Source organism: Melitaea cinxia, chromosome 12 (genome assembly GCF_905220565.1).
Source record: "Melitaea cinxia chromosome 12, ilMelCinx1.1, whole genome shotgun sequence".
Taxonomy (NCBI): domain Eukaryota; kingdom Metazoa; phylum Arthropoda; class Insecta; order Lepidoptera; family Nymphalidae; genus Melitaea; species Melitaea cinxia.
The window spans coordinates 17,004,577-17,026,521 of record NC_059405.1 but is presented as its reverse complement, the minus strand read 5'-3'; the positions used below and the strand labels follow the sequence as shown (position 1 = coordinate 17,026,521).

The 21,945-nt window shown below is 42.3% G+C and overlaps 2 protein-coding genes across 2 annotated transcripts; one reads left to right on the top strand and one right to left on the bottom strand.

The window, feature by feature from the left end:
* Positions 1-43: 43 nt before the first annotated feature.
* LOC123658299 (PHD and RING finger domain-containing protein 1) lies at positions 44-9,296 on the bottom strand. The gene is made up of 11 exons (XM_045593737.1): positions 9,142-9,296; positions 8,584-9,057; positions 8,417-8,512; positions 7,864-8,310; positions 7,301-7,427; positions 7,125-7,267; positions 5,659-7,040; positions 2,642-5,571; positions 2,478-2,572; positions 863-991; positions 44-203 (listed from the first exon to the last, which is right to left on the bottom strand). Exons 1-11 carry the CDS (start codon positions 9,274-9,276, stop codon positions 99-101), a joined length of 6,063 nt encoding a protein of 2,020 aa, XP_045449693.1. The 5' UTR covers positions 9,277-9,296; the 3' UTR covers positions 44-98.
* Positions 9,297-10,260: 964 nt separating this feature from the next.
* LOC123658485 (zinc finger C4H2 domain-containing protein) lies at positions 10,261-19,134 on the top strand. Its single transcript, XM_045593893.1, has 5 exons — positions 10,261-10,434; positions 11,054-11,225; positions 16,259-16,437; positions 18,250-18,423; positions 18,969-19,134. Exons 1-5 carry the CDS (start codon positions 10,376-10,378, stop codon positions 19,093-19,095), a joined length of 711 nt encoding a protein of 236 aa, XP_045449849.1. The 5' UTR covers positions 10,261-10,375; the 3' UTR covers positions 19,096-19,134.
* Positions 19,135-21,945: the final 2,811 nt, after the last annotated feature.

The following is a 21,945-nucleotide window of genomic DNA, read 5'->3' as shown; positions in this document are numbered from 1 at the left end:
TATATTATTTTATTTAAATAAAATGTTTAAGTAAAATACATTGTCCGTACATAAATTATAATTACAATAATCTGATAGAACATCCGCTACTCTACACACTACGCTACTCCGAGTTTGTGTTTTTTTCTGAATTTCTTCACGTAAGCTTCCACGAGGGCTTGGATCTTCGTCGGGTTTATCTCGCCCGACTTGTTGTGGCAGATCTGAAACAAATTTAGCACATAAGACACCAGTCACTCATTCTTATCATCCAACGAAAAATGATGCCGGTACAGTGGTGTGTCCATCGATAAGTATACCATTCACTGCTGTCAGAATGGACTAAACAGACTTTCGAACCTTAATATGTACAGACTAATGATATTTGGTAGAGCCAGAGGCAAAGCTTTAGACAACTTAAAAGAAAAAAAAAAATATGTACATCTATATTTTTGTCTTTTGATTGGTCTCATACACAGACACACACATCAGCCTATCCCAGTCCACTGCTGGACACAAGCCTCCACAAGCCAGCGCCAAAAATGGCGTGAACTTATGTGTTTTGCCCATAGTTTGATTGGTAATAATTTACAAACAGTTTTATAGACAAACGCAAGCAGTTTATCAGTTAGCTAATTTTTTTTATACAACTAGATTGGCAGAGAAGTGTACGGCTCACTTGATGGTAAGCGATCACTGTAGCCGTTACCGACCCTAGCCCCGTCCCTCCCCCATGACCTACACTTACAATGTTTGAAAGCAATATTATAGAGCTGTGATCTGCTGAGGTCGAGGCCCAGTCCCAGTCGGGCAGGTCCAGATTTTGAGCAGGACATTCCCCGCTGTGCCCTACCTCAGTAGATACACAGTGGAGGTGCATTACCTTGGGCACGGCGCGGCGCAGAATGTCCTTGTACTGTTCCTTGGTGACGCGCTTCTTGTTGTAGTGCGGCTTCAGGACCAGCTTCACCTCCTCCACCACGCGCTCCTGGCGGTTCAGCTTCTTGAGGAACTGTGGGCGTAAGGTACAACTAAATCTAGCTTGTCTTGTTTGGAAGAAACGGCTAAACAGCCGTAAGTCCGCCCATTGTATTACACAGTCTGTAACTATCGAACTCCGAAAAATAAAATTAAAAAACATGGTACATATCCCGTTTTAAACAATTTTGTAAGTCTGTAACTGTCTCAATATATGACGTGTAGTACGTCTCGTGGTGTACAGTACAGTATAAATAAATAACTTCTGTGGGTAGTTAAAGATAAAAAGAAGCCTATTCTCTAGAATAGTAGTAGGATAATTCCTGATTATAATAATCGCGTTTGCTCTTAAAACAACAAAAAAAAACGACTAATTATATCGACAACTAAACATTGGTAGAAAAAAGTCAATAAATACGTATTAATCGGGATTACTCAAAAAGTATCTATTATATTAAAAAAAAATTCAACTTAGCAAGCATCAACTTTCGATTGAAAAAGAATCATCAAAATCGGTCCACACTACCAGTTTTTACGTACAAAAAGTCAAGGAAAAAAATATTAAAAAAATACTGTGTATTGCTGAAAGAGCAAACTTTTCTAGACGACCTTGGTGTATGGGCCTTAGACATATAGAAATAAATATTTGATTTGAATTTGGTATATAGAAAACGTAGCAAGAGAATGTATATATAACGCTTCAGCCTATAATATCCCACTACTGGGCCTAGGCCTCTTTCCCTACGTAGGAGAAGGATATATAAATAAATAAGAAATAAACACGGGAAGAGAGCGGGTGGCTATATTCTTTACTGCCGTACACACAGCCAAAATATAAACGATATCTGTGTTCAATTTCAAGTTATATTTATTAGAAACAAAATTAGAACTTTTATAAAATCTTTCGAGCCCCTAGACCTTTATAATACGGCCCTGCCGCAAAATTAGTCAGGTAGGTACGTTTACTAACTATTAACTATCTTCCTGCCAAATTTGAAGCTTGTAGCATAAAAAATGAAGGACCTTCATACAAAATTGTAAGAGCCCTCAAAATTATTTAGGAGTCAATGACCTAACAATTTTCCGATACTGGGTGGGATGTTAGGATGTGTCTTTAAAATGTAGGTCTTTTAGAAAGTGATGACCGGAACTTTCGGGGTCAAAGATAAAGCAGCCGATGTTCTAGAAGTGATTTCTGACAAAGAAGCCGATGTTCTAGAAGTGATTTCTGACAAAGTAGGCGATGTTCTAGAAGTGATTTCCGACAAAGTAGCCGATGTTCTAGAAGTGATTACCGACAAAGTAGTCGATATTCTAGAAGTGATTTCCGACAAAGTAGCCGATGTTCTAGAAGTGATTTCCGACAAAGTAGCCGATGTTCTAGAAGTGATTTCTGACAAAGTAGCCGATGTTCTAGAAGTGATTTCCGACAAAGTAGCCGATGTTCTAGAAGTGATTCCTGACAAAGTTATCCTCTAAGAACACACTAATAAAAGTAGAACAAATTTTACAATACTCACTTTGCTCTTGACTTGCATCTCGACGGCGGAGCTCGGCAAGTCGTCCAGGATCTTCAGGTTTTCGTCGTCGATCTTCACGCCCACCTGCGTCTTGCCTGCAACGAGAGCGACACGTGAGACACTAACACTCGGGGTAGTCCGGGGCGGTCCGGGGCGACACCTACTCTTCTTGCGGTCCAGGCGCACCGGCACCTTAGAGGGCGCGCGGGGGCGGCGCGGGGGCGGCTCGAACAGCTCGCCGAAGTCGCTGGAGCCCGGCGAGTACGGGGACGCGCCGTCCGACGGGGCGCGCGGCAGGCGCAGCGCCTGCATCGGCTTCACCGGGTTCGACTTGATCGGCGACGGCTTGCCCGGGAACAGCTTGGGCGGCGCGCGCGTCGGCGACGGCAGCACGATGCGCGGCGCCGGCGCCGGCGGCTCCGGGGGCTCCGCCTCCGGGCTCTCGCGGGCCTCGCGCGTCGACTGCAGCAGCGCCATCACCTTCTCCACCGGCGTCAGCGGCCGCCGGTCCAGCACCTCGTCCGCCGACAGGTTGCTGCGCTGCGCCGCCTCCAGCGTGATGAGCGCGCGCGGCGGCGACGGCGCGGCGGGCGGCGGGGCGGGCGGCGCGGAGGGCGGGGACGCGGACGCGCTGCGCGTCGGCTCGAACGGGTCGTAGGCGTCCGGCGAGGGCGGCGAGTGTGGCGAGTGTGGCGAGCGCGGCTCGGGCGCGGCCGGCGAGGCGCGCGAGGCGGGCCGTTCGGTCGGCTCCGGCGCGGCCGGTTCGGGCGCGGCCGGCTCCGGCGGCGTCTTCGGGCCGAGGGCTGGCGGCGCGGGTTCCGGCGCCGGCTCGGGCGCTACCGCCGGCGCCGCGCTCGCTTCGCCCGCCTCGCGCTCGCCGTGGTCGCTGTCGCTGAGCACGATGACGTTCTTCGGCGACGGAGTCAGCTCGCGGAAGGGCGAGCGCTCGAGGTCGATGATGGCGACCGGCTTGGCGACCTCGAGCTCGGGCGCGGCGACGCGGCGCCGGCGCCGGCGGTCGCGCCGGGACTCGCGCCGGCGCCGGCGCTCGCCCGCCTCGCCGCGCTCCTGCTCCTTGAAGCTGACGCTCACGAGGATGTTGTCGCCCGACGTGAACACCTCCTTCGAGGGCCCGGCGGCGTCGCGCGCGCGCCGGCGCGGCCGCTCGGGCTCGCGACGCCGGCGCTCGGGCCGCTCGGGCGCCGGCTCGGGCTCCGGCGGCGGCGTGCGCGGCGAGGGCGGGCGGGAGGCGGGCGCCGGCGGGGCGGCGCTGGCGCTGCGGCGCCGCTTGCGTGCCGGCGAGGCGGCGGCCCGCCTCGAGGCGCGCTTCTTTTTCTTGGCGGCGCGGCGCGGCGGGCTGGCGCTCGCGGAGCGGCGGCGCTTGCGGCGCGGGGGGCTGCGGCGGCGCGGGGAGGCCCGCGGCGTGCCCGAGCGGCGCCGGCCCGACGACGCCGAGCGGCGCGCGCGCGGCGAGGGGCGGGCGCGGGAGGGGGAGCGGCCGCGCGCCGGGCTGGCGCGGCGGGCGGCCGAGCGGCGGGCGGGCGGCGAGCGGCGGGCGGGCGGCGAGCGGCGGGCGGGCGGCGAGCGGCGCGGCGGCGACGGCGACCTCCGGATTCGCGACGGCGACCGCCGGCCCCTCGAGCCGGACCGTCGCCCCCGCGAGATCGATCGCCGACCCTTGGACGGCGTGCGGCGGACCCTCGACGGCGAGCGCCGCAGGCGGGAGGGCGAGCGCCGGAGCCTGGAGGGCGAGCGGCGCGGGCGCGAGACGGTGCGGCGACGGCGCGGGGAGGGCGAGGGGGAGCGCGGGGGCGGCGACAGGGAGGGCGACCGTCCGCGAGGCGACACGTCCCGCCCGAAAGGATCCTTCTGCTTCCTTCTTTTCTCGGTGACGACGGTGCGCACGTCGTAGCGCTCCAAATCTTTCCTCTTTTCTTTACGCCTCCGCTGCCGGCTCTCGGCACCGTCGCCGGAGTCTCGGCGTTCCCTCTCGCCTCTCTTTTCGTTTTTATCCCTCTCCCTGTAATTTCTTTCCTTTCCGGATTTACTGAGTTTTTTGAACGAAATCTCCCCCTTCTTTTTGCCCTTACTCTTATCTTTCGTCTCCTTCTTTGAGTCCTTTTTCTTCTTTTTCTTAGCGCTATCTTCCCGCAGCGACGCCTTCTTCGCTTCCTTCTTCTTATCTGCTATCTCTCCGTCCTCACTCTCGTACGGCGCCCTGCGAGGAGAGGCACGCGAAACTACCGAGGGAGCTCGCTCGTTCTCTGAAAACATTTCGTTTCCTTCCTCCTCGGATATCATTTCCGTGTCTAGGCCTTCTAGACCTTTATCTTTTTCCGTTTCGAATGACGCGTCCTTAGTCGATTTATTTTCATCTAGGCACGGGGTATAGCTCCGTTCGTCTTCCGTTTCGCTTATAGATTCGGTCATCTTTTCAACGTTATCGTCAATTTTAGCAATTTCTTCATTTCTCGGCGATTGTGTCCCCGCTCTCGTCGGCAACTCGCCGTCGCCGTCGGAATGTTCCTCTTCATCAGAGTCTTCTTCAGTTTTCGTGGACTCGTCGACTTTTTCTTTAAGTATATCTATGTTCTCATTAGATTCTAACTTTTCACATTTATCATCAATGTTTGTCTTTTGACACAAGTCTTCGTTATCCACGTCTTCTTTACTTACTTTTACACTAGTTTCGCTGGTCTCGACCTGAATCTTTTTTTGTTTTTCTGGACTTTTACCTTTGTCGACTACATTTTTGTCTATTGGACTTTGAGATCTATCACGTTTAGGAGTTTTGCTTTTGGGTTCGACATCACACTTTTCATTAGTCTCTGAAATTTTTTTAGGACTTTTAATAGCACAATTCAAATTTAATTTCTGTCCAGTCGTCTCGGGAGTAGCGTCAGTCTTTTCGTTAACTTCGGCTTCCTGGCTAGCTTCCTCATCGTCATACAGAGAAACTTGCCTTTTAATTAACGATGACGTATTGAGTTTTATTTTAATGGGATTGCGCGTGTTCGTCGTTATTGGACATCTCTTCGAAACTTTTTCTTTATATTCTTCTTCAGACTTTTTCTTGTCGTCCACTTCATAACTACTGAATAGAGACTTAGAGGAGGACTTAATCGTCTCAGTTTTCTTCTCACTAGAGGTGGTATCGGGCAGCGGAACTGGTGAGGTCGACGGAGGGGTCTCGTCATCTTCCTGAACCAGATCCTCCATACTGTCCTGCGGTTGCTCGCGAGGCGCCTCATCCGGCAGACCACCGCTGTTGTTAGCTATATGAACACTCGTGGCGGAATAGATCGAGAAATTGGGACAGTCGCCGTCGGAATCGTCATCGCTCCTGTCGTTGTTCGGCTCCGCAGTGGATGGCGTGATCAAATTCCGATGTTCCTTCAAAACTTGTCGAACGGCGGTGTCTAGTATGTTGGGAGGGACATTCATGGCGGCAGGATCGAGGCCGGCCAGGATGCTTTGTACGGCGGGGGGTGGCGAGGGCGGCATGGGCGGCGCGGCGGGGGGCGAGGGAAGCGCGAGGGGAGCAGAGTGCGCAGGCACCTCGGGCGTTAGCTCCTCTTCACCGCTATCATCGTCGTTGGTAGGCTCCGTAGGGTCGTACTTCTCTGTATCGATGACAAGACCAGAGTCACTCTTTTCGTCCTCGGATTTTTCAACTTCTAAAATTTTTGGATAGTTGAAAACGGGCGCCTCCGGTAAGGGCTGGTATGGCTTGGGCTCCGGCATTGACTGATACGCGTGGGATTGCGTTTTGTCTTGACGGGGTGCTTCGACGGTGGGGAAAAGGTCGGAAATCGTATTAGCGGGAGGTATCTGACCCATTCTCATGTCTACAGGATTCTCAAAGCCACCGAAAGAATGTCGAGCCTGGGTCAGAGGCGCGTCCTGTCGGAGCGCGGGTGGCGGAGGCCCGCCGCCGCCGTAGGTCGGTTGCCAGGACGGTCCTAGACTGTATCGACCTTGATTCTGCTCGTTTGGTCTCTGATTTGTGTAATTATTACCCCTATTGTTCTCCATCTGACCTGGTCTTCTAGTCCGATCGAAGTAGGCGTCCTCAGTGTGTGAATACTGCTGTGGTCTTCTCGAATAGTTATCGTAGTACTCGGCGTCATCGCGGCGCATGTTGTTGTTTTGATAGTTGAAAGCATTTCCTTGTCTATTTCGACTGTAGTTTCCACCGTAGTTGTTCTCGTAATTACCACCCCTATTGAAATTATTAGAATTTTGTTCACGATGGTAGTTTCCACGGTATCCGCCTCCCCACCCACCCCCTCGATTCTGTCCTGGATATGAAGGTACATTCCTAACGGCCTCGTTTGCTTTCGATAAATCTACTTTTTCGTCAGATTTGGGTTCTGTAACACTCTTTTTTTGGGAATTTTGCTTTCGGGATTGAAGTTTATAATCAACATTTCCATCTACAGAAATAGAAATCACAGAATCTTTTGAATGCAGCAAAGTTTGACTCTCTAAAATGTTAGAAAGGATATCTGGAGCAGATGACGCGTGAGGTGGGGACGGTAAGGTGACCATCTTTCGTCTGGCCTAGAAGCAAAAATTTAAAATAAAATTATATTTTAAAGTAAGCAAGAATTAAAATATTAAAAATATATATATATAATTATTAACCTGTCTATAAGCACTTAGTATATTAGATGTGGATCTAGTGGCCACGGCAGTAGATGCTTCTTCAGAGATAGTGTTGTCGTCGTCATCAGAGAAATAATCCAATTCATGGGGGTTTCCATAAAGACTCAGAGAAGGAATACCAGCTCTATATCGTTGAACTGATAAATCACGGACACCACCCGAAGCACTTGATGCCTGAGCTAAGTCCACCCTTTGATCCCCCTTTAAAGTAGCCAATTTGGCACGTACACTTGCTCTCACATACGATCGCCGTGCTGCCGTTCGAGGTTGTCGTTTCTTAACCTGTAATTTTATATCATTTTAAACATACACATTTCACATTAAATGATTACACACATCAGTGGCGTAGCATAGTGGCGGCAGGGGCGGCCCGCCCCGGGCGGAACATTTTAGGGGGCTGCAAAATTTAAATAATAAATAAATAATTTTAATATTTAATAAATATTTGAAAAAAATTATATTATTTTTATCGCAATATCTTTGGACCGATTGAATGGAGCACGGAATTTTAAATTACTTATTTTTTTAAGTCGGGGAATCCCTTTTCTATTAATGATATTCTGTAGTGACTGGCAATGTCTATACTTGTTTGTTAGTATACATTCAATTGAAATACCTAAATAAGAGGGTGGCAAATTTTTTTCTGCTCCGGGTAGCCGACAACTACGCTACGCTACTGACACATATTATGACACTAATACAATGTATGAATATTTACCCTTCTCCTAACTTTCTTTTTAACTCTTTTTGTAATAGGGAATTTCCCATTTTCTTGAACTTCATATTCAATAATTACTGTTTTTGTTCTTCGCCTCTTATATTTTCTACGTTTTGTTATGGCTTGTCTTCTGTTTGTAGAACGAAAAGTATTTCTATGGGAACTCCTGGAAGTTCTGGATGTTACACGTAATTCATTTACATTAACACTATGGCCACCCGTGCCGCTCGATGTAGATGGTTGATCAAGACGGCTCGCAGTCCTTGATGACCTCCGAACATTCCTTTGTTGCCTCAGCATTGAAGCCCTAGGCCCAATAGGTAGGTCTATATCATCAACACCATCTAATAAATCCTCCACTTCGGACAGATTAATATCTTCTAATAGATTGCTTTCTCCATGTAGTGATACATAACAGTTAGGACAGAGCCATTGATCGGTGGGTACCTACCAATATAATATTTCGTATATTAATAGTAGTAAATATATAAGCAATTATTTACACTACTAAAGTAAGTAAAAATGATCATGAAACATCATTTCTGTAATGTACCTCAGAGAGTGGAGGTGTGAGGCACTGCATGTGATAGCCCAGGTCACAACCATCGCAAAGTAACATAGTCTCTTCATCTTCTGCGCTGCCGCATATCTAAAAAATTATGTATAAAATTGTTATATTGTTTCTATTTTTTTAATAACTGTAATAATCCAGTCACTAACCTCACACAAGGTTGGGTCCTCAATTACTAGTGCCTCAACAGAAGGCCTACGCTCTAACACCTTAACAAGGTCTGTTCGTAGCACACGACCACCTACACAAGCTTTCACAATTATAGAATTGAATGTCATCCGATCAACAGGACATGTGTTAACATTCTTCGACCACTCTGTGATACAGTCCAGGCAGAATATGTGCTCACAGCTTTCTGGCGTTCCTACTTGTTGGTCTTTAAAACGCAGGAGGCAAATTGAACATTTGTCAGAATTTCCTTCAGAACTGTCAGATGCAAAGCCTGAGGCGGGTTTCGATGGTGAAGGCACAGGCTTGGCAGTGTCCGCTCGGTCTGACGAACAGCCGGAACTGTCGCTCTCCGCTTCTGAGTCACGGAGCTTCGGCAGTGTTCGCCTCCGTCTAGTTCCGGCGCACACCACTGAGCTTCCACTGCTGTCACTCGCTTCCTCATCACTAATGACCTGTAAATCGTTAAAAACCGTGTGAATAGGACGTGACAAAAAACAATGTCTATAATTTATTGTATTAACCGATTTAATATTCACTCTCAATCTCTTTCTACGTGTCCCCGCTACGCTGATGCTCTCGTCGCTCTCAGACTCCGACGACGACAACACGACCACTCTTTTGATTTTACGTTTCGGCCGCGGCGGAGAGTCATCGCTACCGTCTTCACTCATCCTAAGAAGTAAACAGCGCGGACGACTGGTGCCTCAATACGCACGACACGAAGCAATCCGCAAAGGTGTAAATGACCTTTGCGTATAAACTCTTACGACATCTGAGAGGAATCTTTTAGGATTCATTCAGTTACATATAAAAAAACGATGCTTCGAATCTATGCAATTACATACAAATATGGCATATACGTTAATAAAAAGTATTTTTATTATTTTGACAGCAAGCCGCTCTCAACAGTCTATCAGCCATTTTCATTTCCACAGATAGCTAACAGTAATTCCATTCTAATTGTTATACACAGACAATACAGTAATACATACTCATGTTAAGCGAAGCCTGAAGATCTACACCACCCCAGCCTGCAAAATAATGATATTTGTAATTAAAAAAAATACTAATCAATAGATTTTCAATAGCTGAATTCAACTACGTTGTCCTTTAAAATTGCTCATCTTAAATTATTTAATTAATAATCAATAAAGTCGTTGAAAAAAAATCATCTATCAATACTTTCAAACTCCTACATCTTTTGATGTATTATACAATATTATAAATTGCACAAAGTGTTAAAAATCAAATCATGATTAAAAGTTATGTTTATTTTATAACTTATGTCTTTTTACAAAGTAATTGCAATGTATTTTTCTTTGCTCAAAAACAAAATAAGTAGTAGTATTGACATGTTCTTTGAAAACGTTTGCTAATATATTATTCAATATATATATATATATATTGAATAATATATTATATATATATATATATATATATATATATATATATATATATACGGACGAATCTAGCAACCTCCTCCTTTCTTGAAGTCGGTTAAAAAGTATCGGTATCGAATGGAAATGTCGACTCGATACCACAAAGTATCGATACTTTTTTCGTGTTCTACTATCTAACATTCTAATCCACACGACACGCTTTTACTAAAAGTAAATTAGTATCTTACTATAACAATGTACTCTGTGGTTAGTGTGTAATCTGTGGTTCAGTGGTGTCGATGATAATTTTGTGTTTTGTGAGCGCTTAACGTTTTATATTTTAATTTATTTTCTCATTGGAGAAATTTTTATTATTTTATGTACGCAGAAAATGACTGCAGAGAACGAAAGAGAAATTTATCACAAGTTAGAGGCCATGAAAGAGATCCGGTAAGTACATAGCCCGATGATTTTAATAATATGGCTTTTGCACCTGTAGGCTCGATCAATAAACACTTGACACCGATTGTTTTTTTTTTTTGTTCTTGGTAAAGTAGATGCTAGATTTACGATTCCTGTGTATTAATGTTTGCTCACATGTTGCGGACCTTTTGTAGCATAAATTATATTCCGTAAAGTACATCCTCAACCTACCATCTTACAATCAAGAATTGGGTGGCGCGAACATGTTTAAAATTTAAGTATTTTTTTATTTAATTTTAATTCTTTTTTTAACGACTAGGTTGGCAATCGGCTCACTTGATGGTAAGAAATTACCGTAGTTTATACACGCCTTCAATATCAGAAGCATCACAAGCGTGTTGCCGACCCTACTCCCAATACCCCCAGGAGCTCTAGTTATCTTAATGACCACAGAAACACAACACTCCTTGAAAGCAGTATTATTTAGCTGTAATCTGTAAGATCAAGGTACATTCCCAGTCAGGTAGCTCTAGAATTTTAGCAAGATTTTTCCTGCTTTGCCCTACCTCAGTTTAATTTTGCTTATTTCACGTAAAATGAGTCATATACTTCTCATAATATCTATATTAATAATTTTATTTTACAGAAATAAGACTATTACCTTAGAAAGGCTGAAGCGCAGTATTTTAAATGAGGTTCGTAGTGGAGACCAAGAGGGGCGCTGCCTCGCCCAGTACAAGAGAGAAATGGAGCTTCTGCAGCAGGAGAAGATGAGCCACGTTGAGGAGCTTCGGCAAATACACGCTGATATTAACGCTGTAGGTATTTTAAATCTACATTTTTTTTTTTTTTTTTGTGTTATGTTTTCATCTGCAATCAGTCCTTGGACTATAAGCGGATAGCTGGTGCGATATTTGGCGTGATGAGTGGGCCCTCCATCGAGAGCACTTCTTGGATTATGAGGGTGCTAAACCCTCTCGTGCAGCTGTAGTACATCTACATTAACTCTTAATTTATAAAGCGCTGGTCTAAAGCGAACCATTGTCACCGAACCACACCCATCTATTGTAACATTTTGAGGCATATCTGTAAGTTTTGTCAGTAAATAGTCTAACATAAAAATATTTTTTATATAATCTGACTATTTCATTTTATTCTAACAGCTAGGTTGTATAAACAAATTTATTTTGCATTACTATAGAATTAAAATAAAAGGAATCTCATGTTAAATTACAATATTATACGCTTTATCATTATAAGTACTGACATAATACTCAATACCAATTTTTGTTAGTTTTTTTTCATATATTCAATCTTTGAGCTCATTCAAAGTATTATGTAAGCAGAATTTTAGTAATTTTTAATTCGCTCCTTTCCCTTGTCAGCGAAAGTCTCCCCCCCCCACTATGCTTCTGTAAACACTGGTATATATATTTTTAAAAATAATGCTGACATAACCACCATCTCGACCCCCCCAGGCCCCATGTCATCAAAAATAAGCAATACAAAGACACACCCCCTTTCAGTGCTTACATAATACTTGAACGACCCTTTTAAAAAATAACTTTAATTGTAATTTAGTAAGAAACTATATCAAAACTGTACTAAAAAGTCAACGTATCATTGTTAAAATAGGATGCACTTGGTTCGAGATCAGAAATACCACATTAATGTAAACACCAGGTGTGAGTCTGTACTGTTTGTTGTCTTAGCTACGAAAGTGTTGTGAGCATGATTGTAACTGCTTTTAATGTTTACCCTATCTGCCATTGTCTGGAGCGCTCCCTAGTTTAGTTTAGATTATTCATTTTACGATTTTATAGGAAATTCATTCCTAATAACTATTGTTGACCTTAATTTGAAACATGATGACAATATATCAATATGTTAAAAAGAATCCAATAAGTTTTACAGTGTGAATATTTTTTACTCATTCATTAAACTATCCTAGCGATTGTTGCTTCTAACTTTGTTTACTGAAAATACTTCTTCTTTTACTTTGGCTCCCTGAAGGATTTGCTAATATCTGAGTGGAGCTTAGCTTATGTTATGAGAATTGTTAAGTTAGGGCAGAAAACTTGGCTTTGTAAGAGTGCAAGTCGTAAGAGCAAAAATAAAGACTAAGAAGTGAATCAGAATCAGTTGTTGCCAGTTTTTCACAATTTTAAGTGCCCAGTTAGTATCTGAAAAAAAAAGACAAACAAACATATATAAACATTGGTTAGTAGGGTTAATCAAGACAAACAGTGCTACAATCTAATGTTATTTTGATTAATATATGTACATAAAATGTCAATAAACTGAGAGTGAACTAATGATAAAAGAGACCTCAGGTTAGTTGGGCGAGGTATCTGAGGGGGAAGAACATCATAGAGGGAAAACTGGAATTTGGACAGTTAAAAAATATGTGATCAAGAGTGCCTTCCTCAAGGCCACATTCGCAAAGTGAAGAGTCCTTAACTCTAATTTTGTGAAGGAAGACAGGGAAGCAAGAATGACCTAACCTTATGCGGCAGACAGTTGAGGTTACCCACTTACTAGCCTTTCTATACTTGAAAAACCATGGTTTGACCTGAATGGATCCCTGTACACTAGCATAAAACTTTCCTTTAGTTATACTTGAGTGAGACCAGACTTCCGACCAATCACGCATCATTCGTGTCTTTGCTAGTGAGATCAAGTCATGGCTATAGACTTTGTAGTGGCTGAGGCCACCTGATGTTGTCGCTTCTTTTGCGAAAAAATCTGCTTTCTCATTCCCTATAATGCCACTGTTAGCCGGAATCCAAGCCATCTCGACACGGATGTTTTGTGCCAGACACTTAAGGAGGAGATGTCTAATTTTGAGGATAAAAGGAAACTTAAATTTAGACTTAAATGGATTATGTGAAATACTCTGCAGGCAGCTTCTGGAGTCCGAGAATATAACAGAGTTGTTTAATTGATGTGACTCAATAAACGAAAGAGCCTCCAAGATAGCCACAGCTTCCCCAGTAAAAATTGAGGAGGCAGGGGGCATTTTGCAGTTCAGAACTACATTAACTCTCGGAATTCAGACAGCTGATCCTATACACCCATGTTCAGAAAGTATAGAAGAGTCTGTGAATAAATGATACCAATCTTTGAAATATATGTTTATGGCGTAGTTAAATTACTGATTTGCTGAATGCGATCCTTTATCTATACCAAGGTTGAAAGAAATATTGGGAAGCAGAACTAAAGCATCGAATGGAACCACGTAAATAGGTAAGATTCTACACTGATGGACAGGGGAAGAAAGGCCAATAAATTTATTATAGCTTTTAATTAGACATGGGGGAGATTTGTGAGAGTTCGCGTATAATAGTTTTATGACACGGCTCGAGGATAAAAGATCCAGTGTCAAGATGGCTACGTATCAGAGCATTATATATAAGTTTTTGTGTATAGGAATGGGAGCCCCATTAGACTCCAGAAAGACATCTCATACTGATTAAGTTTTTTTCACGCTTTCTTAGGACATGATTTATGTGGTGGACTCCTGTCATTTTAGAATCCAAAAAGACACCCAAGAACTTGACTTTATCTGAAAACGGAAAAACCTGATTATTGATAGTTGCAGTTAAATTAGGGATGGTTCTTGAGCGGGAAAAAATGACAATAAACTTTTTTCCACAGAAATGTTCAAGCCATGTTCTGTGAGCCACTCATTTAGGTAATGGATGGCAGAGTTAAGGCGAGCAGCGGCGACAGAGAGATCACTGGTGGACACATACAAAGCTATATCGTCTGCATATTGAAGTACATTGCAAAATGAGTTAACGGATAAATCTAAGTTGTAGGTGTATAAACTATAAAGCAGGGGGCTTAAGACTGATCCTTGGGGAAGTCCTTTCCAGGCCATCCTTGAAAAAACGGGTGAATTTTGATGAGAGATAAGAAGGGAACGGGAGCAAAGGGAGTTGCAGATGTAATTGACAATCTTCACTGGGATACTCAGATCAAGCATAGTCTGCCTGAGTATTGGAAGACGCACGTTATCATAAGCAGACGAAACATCAAGGAACATCCCCACCAGCGACTCTTTCTTGTGTGTGGTGGTGGAAAGAGCAATAGGACGATAGCTTGCAGGATTTTCTTCAGGCTTTTTCGGTTTAAGAATTGGGATGATGATGTGAGTCTTCCACTCATCAGGGGGTATTTCTGATTGAAAAATAGAGTTGAGGAAATTCAAGATGACTCTTTGAGAACCAATATTACACTTAATAATAAAAGAATACGGGACACCATCAACTCCTGGAGATGAGTCAGAGAGAGACCCAATACAAGCTGAAGCTCCGCTATGAAGAATGGTACTTCAAAGTCATACATTTGTTTACATAAATTATCATTATATATGTTTATTTTATTTATATTTTATTATGAAAGTATCAAATGCGGTTTATCCGCTATAACAACAGGCGCTTGGCGCGTGTGAGCGAAACAGACGGCTGCGCAGAATTTGGTGTGGACCTTACCTCTAAGAGCGCTAGCGCTCGACTGATTTACTGAGCTGAATGCGTGGTAATATATACTATCTTTTTATTATTTAATATAAAATGTATTAAAAATTATTACATCTTTTAATCATTTTTTTTTTGTATTTCTTAATGATGTAAGTTTACTTTGATGAAGATAGCTCGTTAAAATTTCTTAGTTTTCTAAGAAAAATGTCGCTTTTAAAATTGTACTTATTTGGAAAATATTCGTAACTTTAATTTTTTTTCATCGATTAATAGATATACAAATGGAATAAAACTCTGTTCTATTATTCAAGAAAATTATATTTCACATATTACTTGTTTTTTTAAAATGGTTTCAACGTAGAGGTTATTGAAAAGTAGGACTTCAAAGTATACATTGCGACCGTTTACCCAGGGAGGAGGCTGATGAAAAGGTTAATTATTTTATACACATAATATAAATCAAAATTCTGATCTGACTATCGACCACAACAAAGGTTGCTCTATTATATTTCAAGAATATAAATTACATTATTGCATCCAACACTGAGATTAACGACGTCAAAATATTACAATTCCGCGGATTGTTACCGATTTTTGTGAAATGGCTTTTAAGGTCAAATGTGGAGGAGTAACATAACCTCCACCGGGGTCCGGCGGATCAGTATCCATTTTAAAAACAAAGACTACTTACAGTTACAATATGACGTTCACAATATATAATACAACACAAGCAACTAACAGGTAAAAACACTTAGTTATTACAAGATTACTATCAAATCCTTGCAACTAGCACTCAGCCTCAAGCGGAAAAACGCAAATATACGATAAGAAAATAAGAACCACTTATCAACAACTCACTCACACCACTCTTACTGGAAATAGGTTTATATTTATAGAGCTGACAGGATAGATTTGTATAGTAAATACCAAGATTACCTACATAGGTCTACTTGATTTTAGTTTCTGTTTTCTGCTAAAAAAAGTATTTACAATTTCGTCTGTAACATCCCACTGTGGGCATAGGACTCCATGTAGGAGAAAGGTTGGAGCTTAATTCACTATGCTGCTCAACTGCAGGTTGGCGGATATATACCCTACTATGAGTAACAATTACTATCATGCTAGGACAGCTTAACATACCCTCCGTGGCACGGTGGGGAGACTCACAAGGACAGACATCTAACTTGGAAAGGAATATTTGTACAAATATAATAAAAATATCCATCCAAAGCAGGAATTTAAGTGCAAACCGCTGATGTCTTGGCACGAACATAGCACACACGCACCACTACACCTGAACGGTTGTTAAAAAACCTATAATGTATTGTAGTTTTAGATTGTAACAAAGGTTATGTTTCATATTTCAGATGGAAACCGTAATAAAACAGACAGAAGAAAGCATGTCACGCAAGCTGACCAATGCATCAAGATTGCACGAAGACTACAGGCCATTGAAAGCTGAGGTGGACCTTTTGAGGCGGCAGTGCCTCGGCCTCGACCGGCTCCCCGATCTGCATGAAGAAGAAGGCAGCCCTATCACACCCGAGTGAGTTTTTTATTATACAACTAGGTCGGCAAAAAAGAACACAGCCCGCCTGATGGTAAGCGATTACGGTAGCTTATAGATGCTTGCAACATCAGAAGAATCGCTTTTGCAAACCCTCAATCCTACTCCCCCTCCAGGAGCTCTGGTCACCTAACTCACTACAGGAACACAACACTGCTTAGTTAGCTGTGTATCTTCTGTAAATGTGCACTGCCTTACTACCTTTGACTGTAGTTTCTTATTTGACAGCCAGTGGATTCAAAACTTTGAACAAAATAATATGGTGTCAAGTTCTTTAAAGAAGCACAAAATTAGACACTTTTTGTGTAAATAAATCTTTAAATATCTTTAACACACCTATGATTGTCCCTAAGGTAAGCAACTTGATGCTTATGTAAATAGGTAACAGTCGACAGATTTAGCTAGATGTATACAAAAATTTGTTTCTGATAAATACAAGCTTCAGCCTGTAATATCCCACTGCTGGGCATAGGCCTCTTACCCCAGTAGGAGAAGGATCAGAGCTTATTCTACCACACTGCTCCAATGTGGGTTGGAGGACATATTCCCTAGTGTGAGATTATGAGTAATGATCGCTATCAGGTGTACATGATAACAACCGAGACCGACGGCTTAAAGTGCTCTCCGAGGCACGGTGGGGACCCACGAGGACAGCACAAACACCCAGATCACGGCAAACATCTGTACGGTCAATACAAATGTTTGTCATGTTTGGGGATCGAACCCGTAACCGCCAGCGTAACAGCCTGTGCTGTGACCGTTGTGCCAACGCATCGTCATCGTCGTTTGAAAAGAAATATACATATGAATAATACAAATATAAATAAATACATATATTACATCTAGACTCGGGGCGGGTTTTGATTCCACAACTCCCAGAGCAGAAAGCAGGGTCACTGCACACTGCGCCATCGGGCTATTCAAGTATAGTAGACTATATCTTTTGAAATTTTTTGTTGTATACGATTCAGCCTGTAATAACCTACTACTGGCCTTTTTCTCCACGTAGGAGAAGGAATGGAGTTTAATCCACTACACTGCTCTTGGCAGATAGATTAAATATATAGCGTATGGATATATTTAGTAATGTTAAATAAATGGTACATTTGTGCGTGTTCGTCTCTCACTGCCACTCGTAAACACGGGCAATTGTGTTTGACGACGTGTTGGTGCAGTGGTCACAGCACTGGCTACTTATGCTTACGGTAGCTGGTTCGATCCTCGCTCGTGGCAAACATTTGTATCGTATTGTAAAACATACGAGTGTTTACCGTGTACCCTATGTGCTAGGGGGTCGTCCGTTAATCACGTGGAGCTCGAAAGGGGGCAGGGGGGTGTCGAGAAAAAAAGTTACTCTAAATCCTCACCAAATATCACAACAAGGAGTAGGGGGTTAAAAAGTTACCAAAAAAGTCACGTGATAAATGGACAACCCATTGCTAACTTACCGTACTTTCTGACAAGACAGCCAGTGCAAGTAGTGTTTAATGCTTTGATCGCGCTTGAGCGCAGTGTTACATAGCTGTGACCTTCTGTGAGGCCGAGATGTGGCTGTCGATTTTAAGCAGAACATATGGCGCTGTGGCCTTCTTCAATCTATACTAATTTTATAATGCCGAAGAGTACTTTATTTGAATTTGAGTTTGTTTATTTGTTTGAACGCGCTAATCTCAGGATCTACTGGTACCAATCGATAAATTCTGTGTCGGATGGCCCGTTTATAAAAAAAGACTCTAGGTCTTTTCCCCTCACGGCTGGCGAGCCACTCAGCTGACTGTTCCGTGTCCGCAGCCGCTTCCCCGCGCCGGCGCGCGCGGTGGGCGGGGCGGGCGGCGCGGTGGGCGGGGCGGGGGGCGCGGCGCTGGGCGCGGGCGCGTTCCTGGCGCCGGCGCCGCGCAAGCCGCCGCCGCCGCCGCCCGCGTTCAGGTCTGCTCTCGACCGAGATTTCCTTACCGTTGACCTGAGGTTCGATTATTTCTTATGTTGCCGTCCCGCCCCCACACACCCTTCCTCCCACTCCCGCCGCTTCTATTCGTTTGTTTATTTACTAACCGACTACTTTTCGTCTCTGTATGCGTGTGTGGTAGAAATTGACTCGAGAGATGGAGCCCCAATCGATGCCGATGACAAATTTTTGAGTAATTGAATAAATAGTAGCGAGAGATAACATTTTTAAACCTGTTACCGAGACTATCTTTATTAGAAATATTACTATTACTATATTACTTATTACTTTATTTGATAATGATAAAATTAAAATAGAGACACGTAATGATCTTTGAAGTCAGACTTTCGTTATGATTCAGCTAAACTTTTATAAAATTCGATCGCTAGATCACTTAGTGTTTTTTTGGCATCGTAACTGAATATTAACAGATTTCTAAAAAAAAATGTTGTTTCTGTTCTGACAATTTTATATAAATTGACCACGTACTATGGTGACACAAAGTTACCGGCGGGCTCCCGTCTCTCGAGTGTGTGTAGCTCTCTCAGAGTGAAGTGGCCCGCAGACAGCAGCCGCCGCCCATGAAGTCGTGCCTGTCGTGCCACCAGCAGATCCACCGCAACGCGCCCATCTGCCCGCTCTGCAAGGCCAAGAGCCGTTCGAGGAACCCCAAGAAGCCCAAGAAGAAATAGTAACTGCCGTGCGAAGTACTCGCTGTCCAACAAATGTCATCCGACTAGCACACACTATTTTTTCAGACAGAACTATTTTTGTTTGTTCAGTTAAAATGCGTTAAAATTGTACCCTTGTATTCGAGGCGTTTTGGGCATAAATTTATTTGTGAGATTTATGGTAGCAGGTATCTCAAATTAATTGTCGATGATCTGCAAGAATTAAATAAAGAGCCTCTGTGTGTTGCTAAGGGCTGCCGTCCCCCAAGTTGCCCTTATCTGACAAACGCTAAACTACAGACATTTAAAACAATTTTAACAAGTATCATTGTTCAGAACTTTGCTGTCCAAATCAAAAGTTCTGTCGTCAATAGTAGGTACTCATTGACTTCAGAGTAAACTGTCACCTTGAGAAGTCACTCGTAAGCTTTACGTTTTAAAGTCGCGGTTGTACATATTAGTATTATGTATTTAAGTTGGTGTTTTGTCTAGTCTTAAGCTAATATATTTGCTGGCGAGTTCGACGTGTTTTAATAGATCGTGCCAAATCTAAACTGTAAATAGTACCATAGTGTTTAGGTTGTAGCTTTATAAGAAAATAAATAAATGATAATGTCGTACTCAATTGAGTGTTCAATACAAATGTTTGTTTATAAGCGAACCAATAAAACTTGTCAGTGACTCAAAGGTTGCGTATAAAAAAAACTGTAATTAAAATGTATGTTTGAAGCCACGTCAAAGTTCACACTATCGAGACTCGAGCTATTATTGTGCCAAAAAAAGAACTCACCACAGTGTATATAATCGTATATATGTATACATATATATCTGGTAATTTATTTATTTAATAATGATGCGTGTCTGACGGTGTTGTCGACTGCGGTCGCGCCGCCTGTAAATAACCCCGTGTCGTCTCTGTGAATATCATCTGTTTTTATAATATACATTTTTCGTGTCAATTAAGTTTTTTATTACAAATTCCTTTATTTTGTCACGAAATCCTGTATTTTATTACCTATTTTTTTAATAATTGTGCCTATTTTTTATTACCTGTCCCTATTTTTTTATTAGGTGTCCCTATTATTTTATTAGCTGTGCCTATTTTTTATTAGGTGTCCCTATTGTTTAATTAATTACCTGTCCTTATTTTTTTTCTTATTATAATAACTTTGGGCTAAAATTAAATTATTACATAAAAAGCTTTTTATTGAAAAATAATTGGCAGGTTTTTGTAATGAATGGTTCAGGAAATTCATGTTTTTGATTTCGATGAGTACAGTGCTTCCAGAGTGTAAAAGAAATAACGGCTACAATTAAGTCCGCATTTGCTTTCCCGCTAATGTGTATAATATGCTACCGCATTTTTTTTACATATATTGTAAATTATAAAGTGCTCGTTAACTCTTTTATTATATAAATAGTATAAGTATGTGATTAGTACAAAGTAGTTCATAATTTGAGTTTTTAGCATGTTGACGTATGTGTCGAAAACAATTCACATTCCTGGATCGTATCAATTAGGTCGTCTCGACTGGAAAGGTTATCTACAGACTTCAAAACATTTGTCATACCGGTCATGGAGGAAAAACTGCGCAGTTCTTATATTATTTACGTAATAATAGGAATCGAGCCCAAGTAGGTAAGTTATTAACATATATGATTAAGCTTATAGCTTAAATGTAGACTAGCTTTCATCTCGACTCAGTCTGGGAATAGAGTTATTATTTTGTAAAAGAATGTAATGAAATTGAATGAATTAACGTCGAGAGTAATTAAATATTTATTATTATTTTGAGCTTTTGGTATCCCTGTAGGGATATACTGTAACCTACAGTTTATATTTGACCTATGACTAAATCAAAATCAAAAAGACATTCTATCAGAAACATTGATTTTTTGACTGACAGAGGGACCGAAACCGTAACAGATTTTGGTAAGTTTTTTATTTCGCTTACATTTTAGACAAAAAAAGAGCAAATCTTTTTTTTATACACAACTAGGTCGGCAAACCAGCGTACGGCACATTTGATGGTAGCCAGAAAGCCACTAGAAGCAACGCTGTTGCCGGCCCTATCCCCAATCACCCCTGGAGCTCTAGTCAAGGTGACTCACCACAGGAACACAACACTTCCTGAAAGCAGTATTATTTAGCTGTGATATTAAGCTCTGAATTTTGGGCAGCATTCAACCAAATCAAAATAATGTACAGTTTTAAAAGTGTGAAGATTCGTTCATTAAATCACTACATACTCTGGAGTGGGTAAAATATTTCTGTATCTGAATTTAGTAGTGAAAATTTAATAGGTAGAGTATAATAATACTCAAATGTTGAAATTACTACGTAGGGACATTATCTCCGGTTAAGTCAAATCATTCTCTCTTTGTGCATGTCTCCGACTGCATGTTATGTACGACGTTGCATAAAATTTCGAAGGACTACCGTATTAATATATTTTAAATGTACAGCACAAAATGTTTGATATTGTTTCTATTTATTTCGCTGACTTTGTGTGCATATTGAATTTTTATCTTGTTCCAGCTTTTTCAGTTGATTTTCTATTAGTTGTTCTTCACGCAGGCGAGTTTTTTGTTTTTTTTTTAATTATTATCTTATTACTTGACGCTTTTTTCGTCGACCTACGTTATATTGTTTTCTAATGTTTACGCGAATTTTACTGGGAGGGAATTTTATGGGAGGAGTCCTCCCGTGACCATGGTTGCTGTAAAGTATCCGAAACGTCGGGAATCAAAAGTTAACAATAAACCGCGATAAAATCCGGAAAAAAGTGTTTTATTAAATGACCTACGTTATATTATACTGCATAACTTTTTACTGAATGTACCGATTTTGATAATTCTTTTTTTGTTGGA

Bases quoted from the DNA above. Each gene is read 5' to 3' on its own strand.
- LOC123658299 (XM_045593737.1), bottom strand. From the start codon at position 9,276: ATGAGTGAAGACGGTAGCGATGACTCTCCGCCGCGGCCGAAACGTAAA. The intron at 7,268-7,300 runs GTGTCCGTGATT...AACGATATAGAG, and splicing joins GGCATCAAGTGCTTCGGGTG to CTGGTATTCCTTCTCTGAGT. The intron at 5,572-5,658 runs GTCGACCTCACC...GTCTCTATTCAG, and splicing joins GAAGATGACGAGACCCCTCC to TAGTTATGAAGTGGACGACA.
- LOC123658485 (XM_045593893.1), top strand. From the start codon at position 10,376: ATGACTGCAGAGAACGAAAGAGAAATTTATCACAAGTTAGAGGCCATG. The intron at 16,438-18,249 runs GTGAGTTTTTTA...CCGTGTCCGCAG, and splicing joins GGCAGCCCTATCACACCCGA to CCGCTTCCCCGCGCCGGCGC. The intron at 18,424-18,968 runs GTTCGATTATTT...AGTGGCCCGCAG, and splicing joins TTCCTTACCGTTGACCTGAG to ACAGCAGCCGCCGCCCATGA.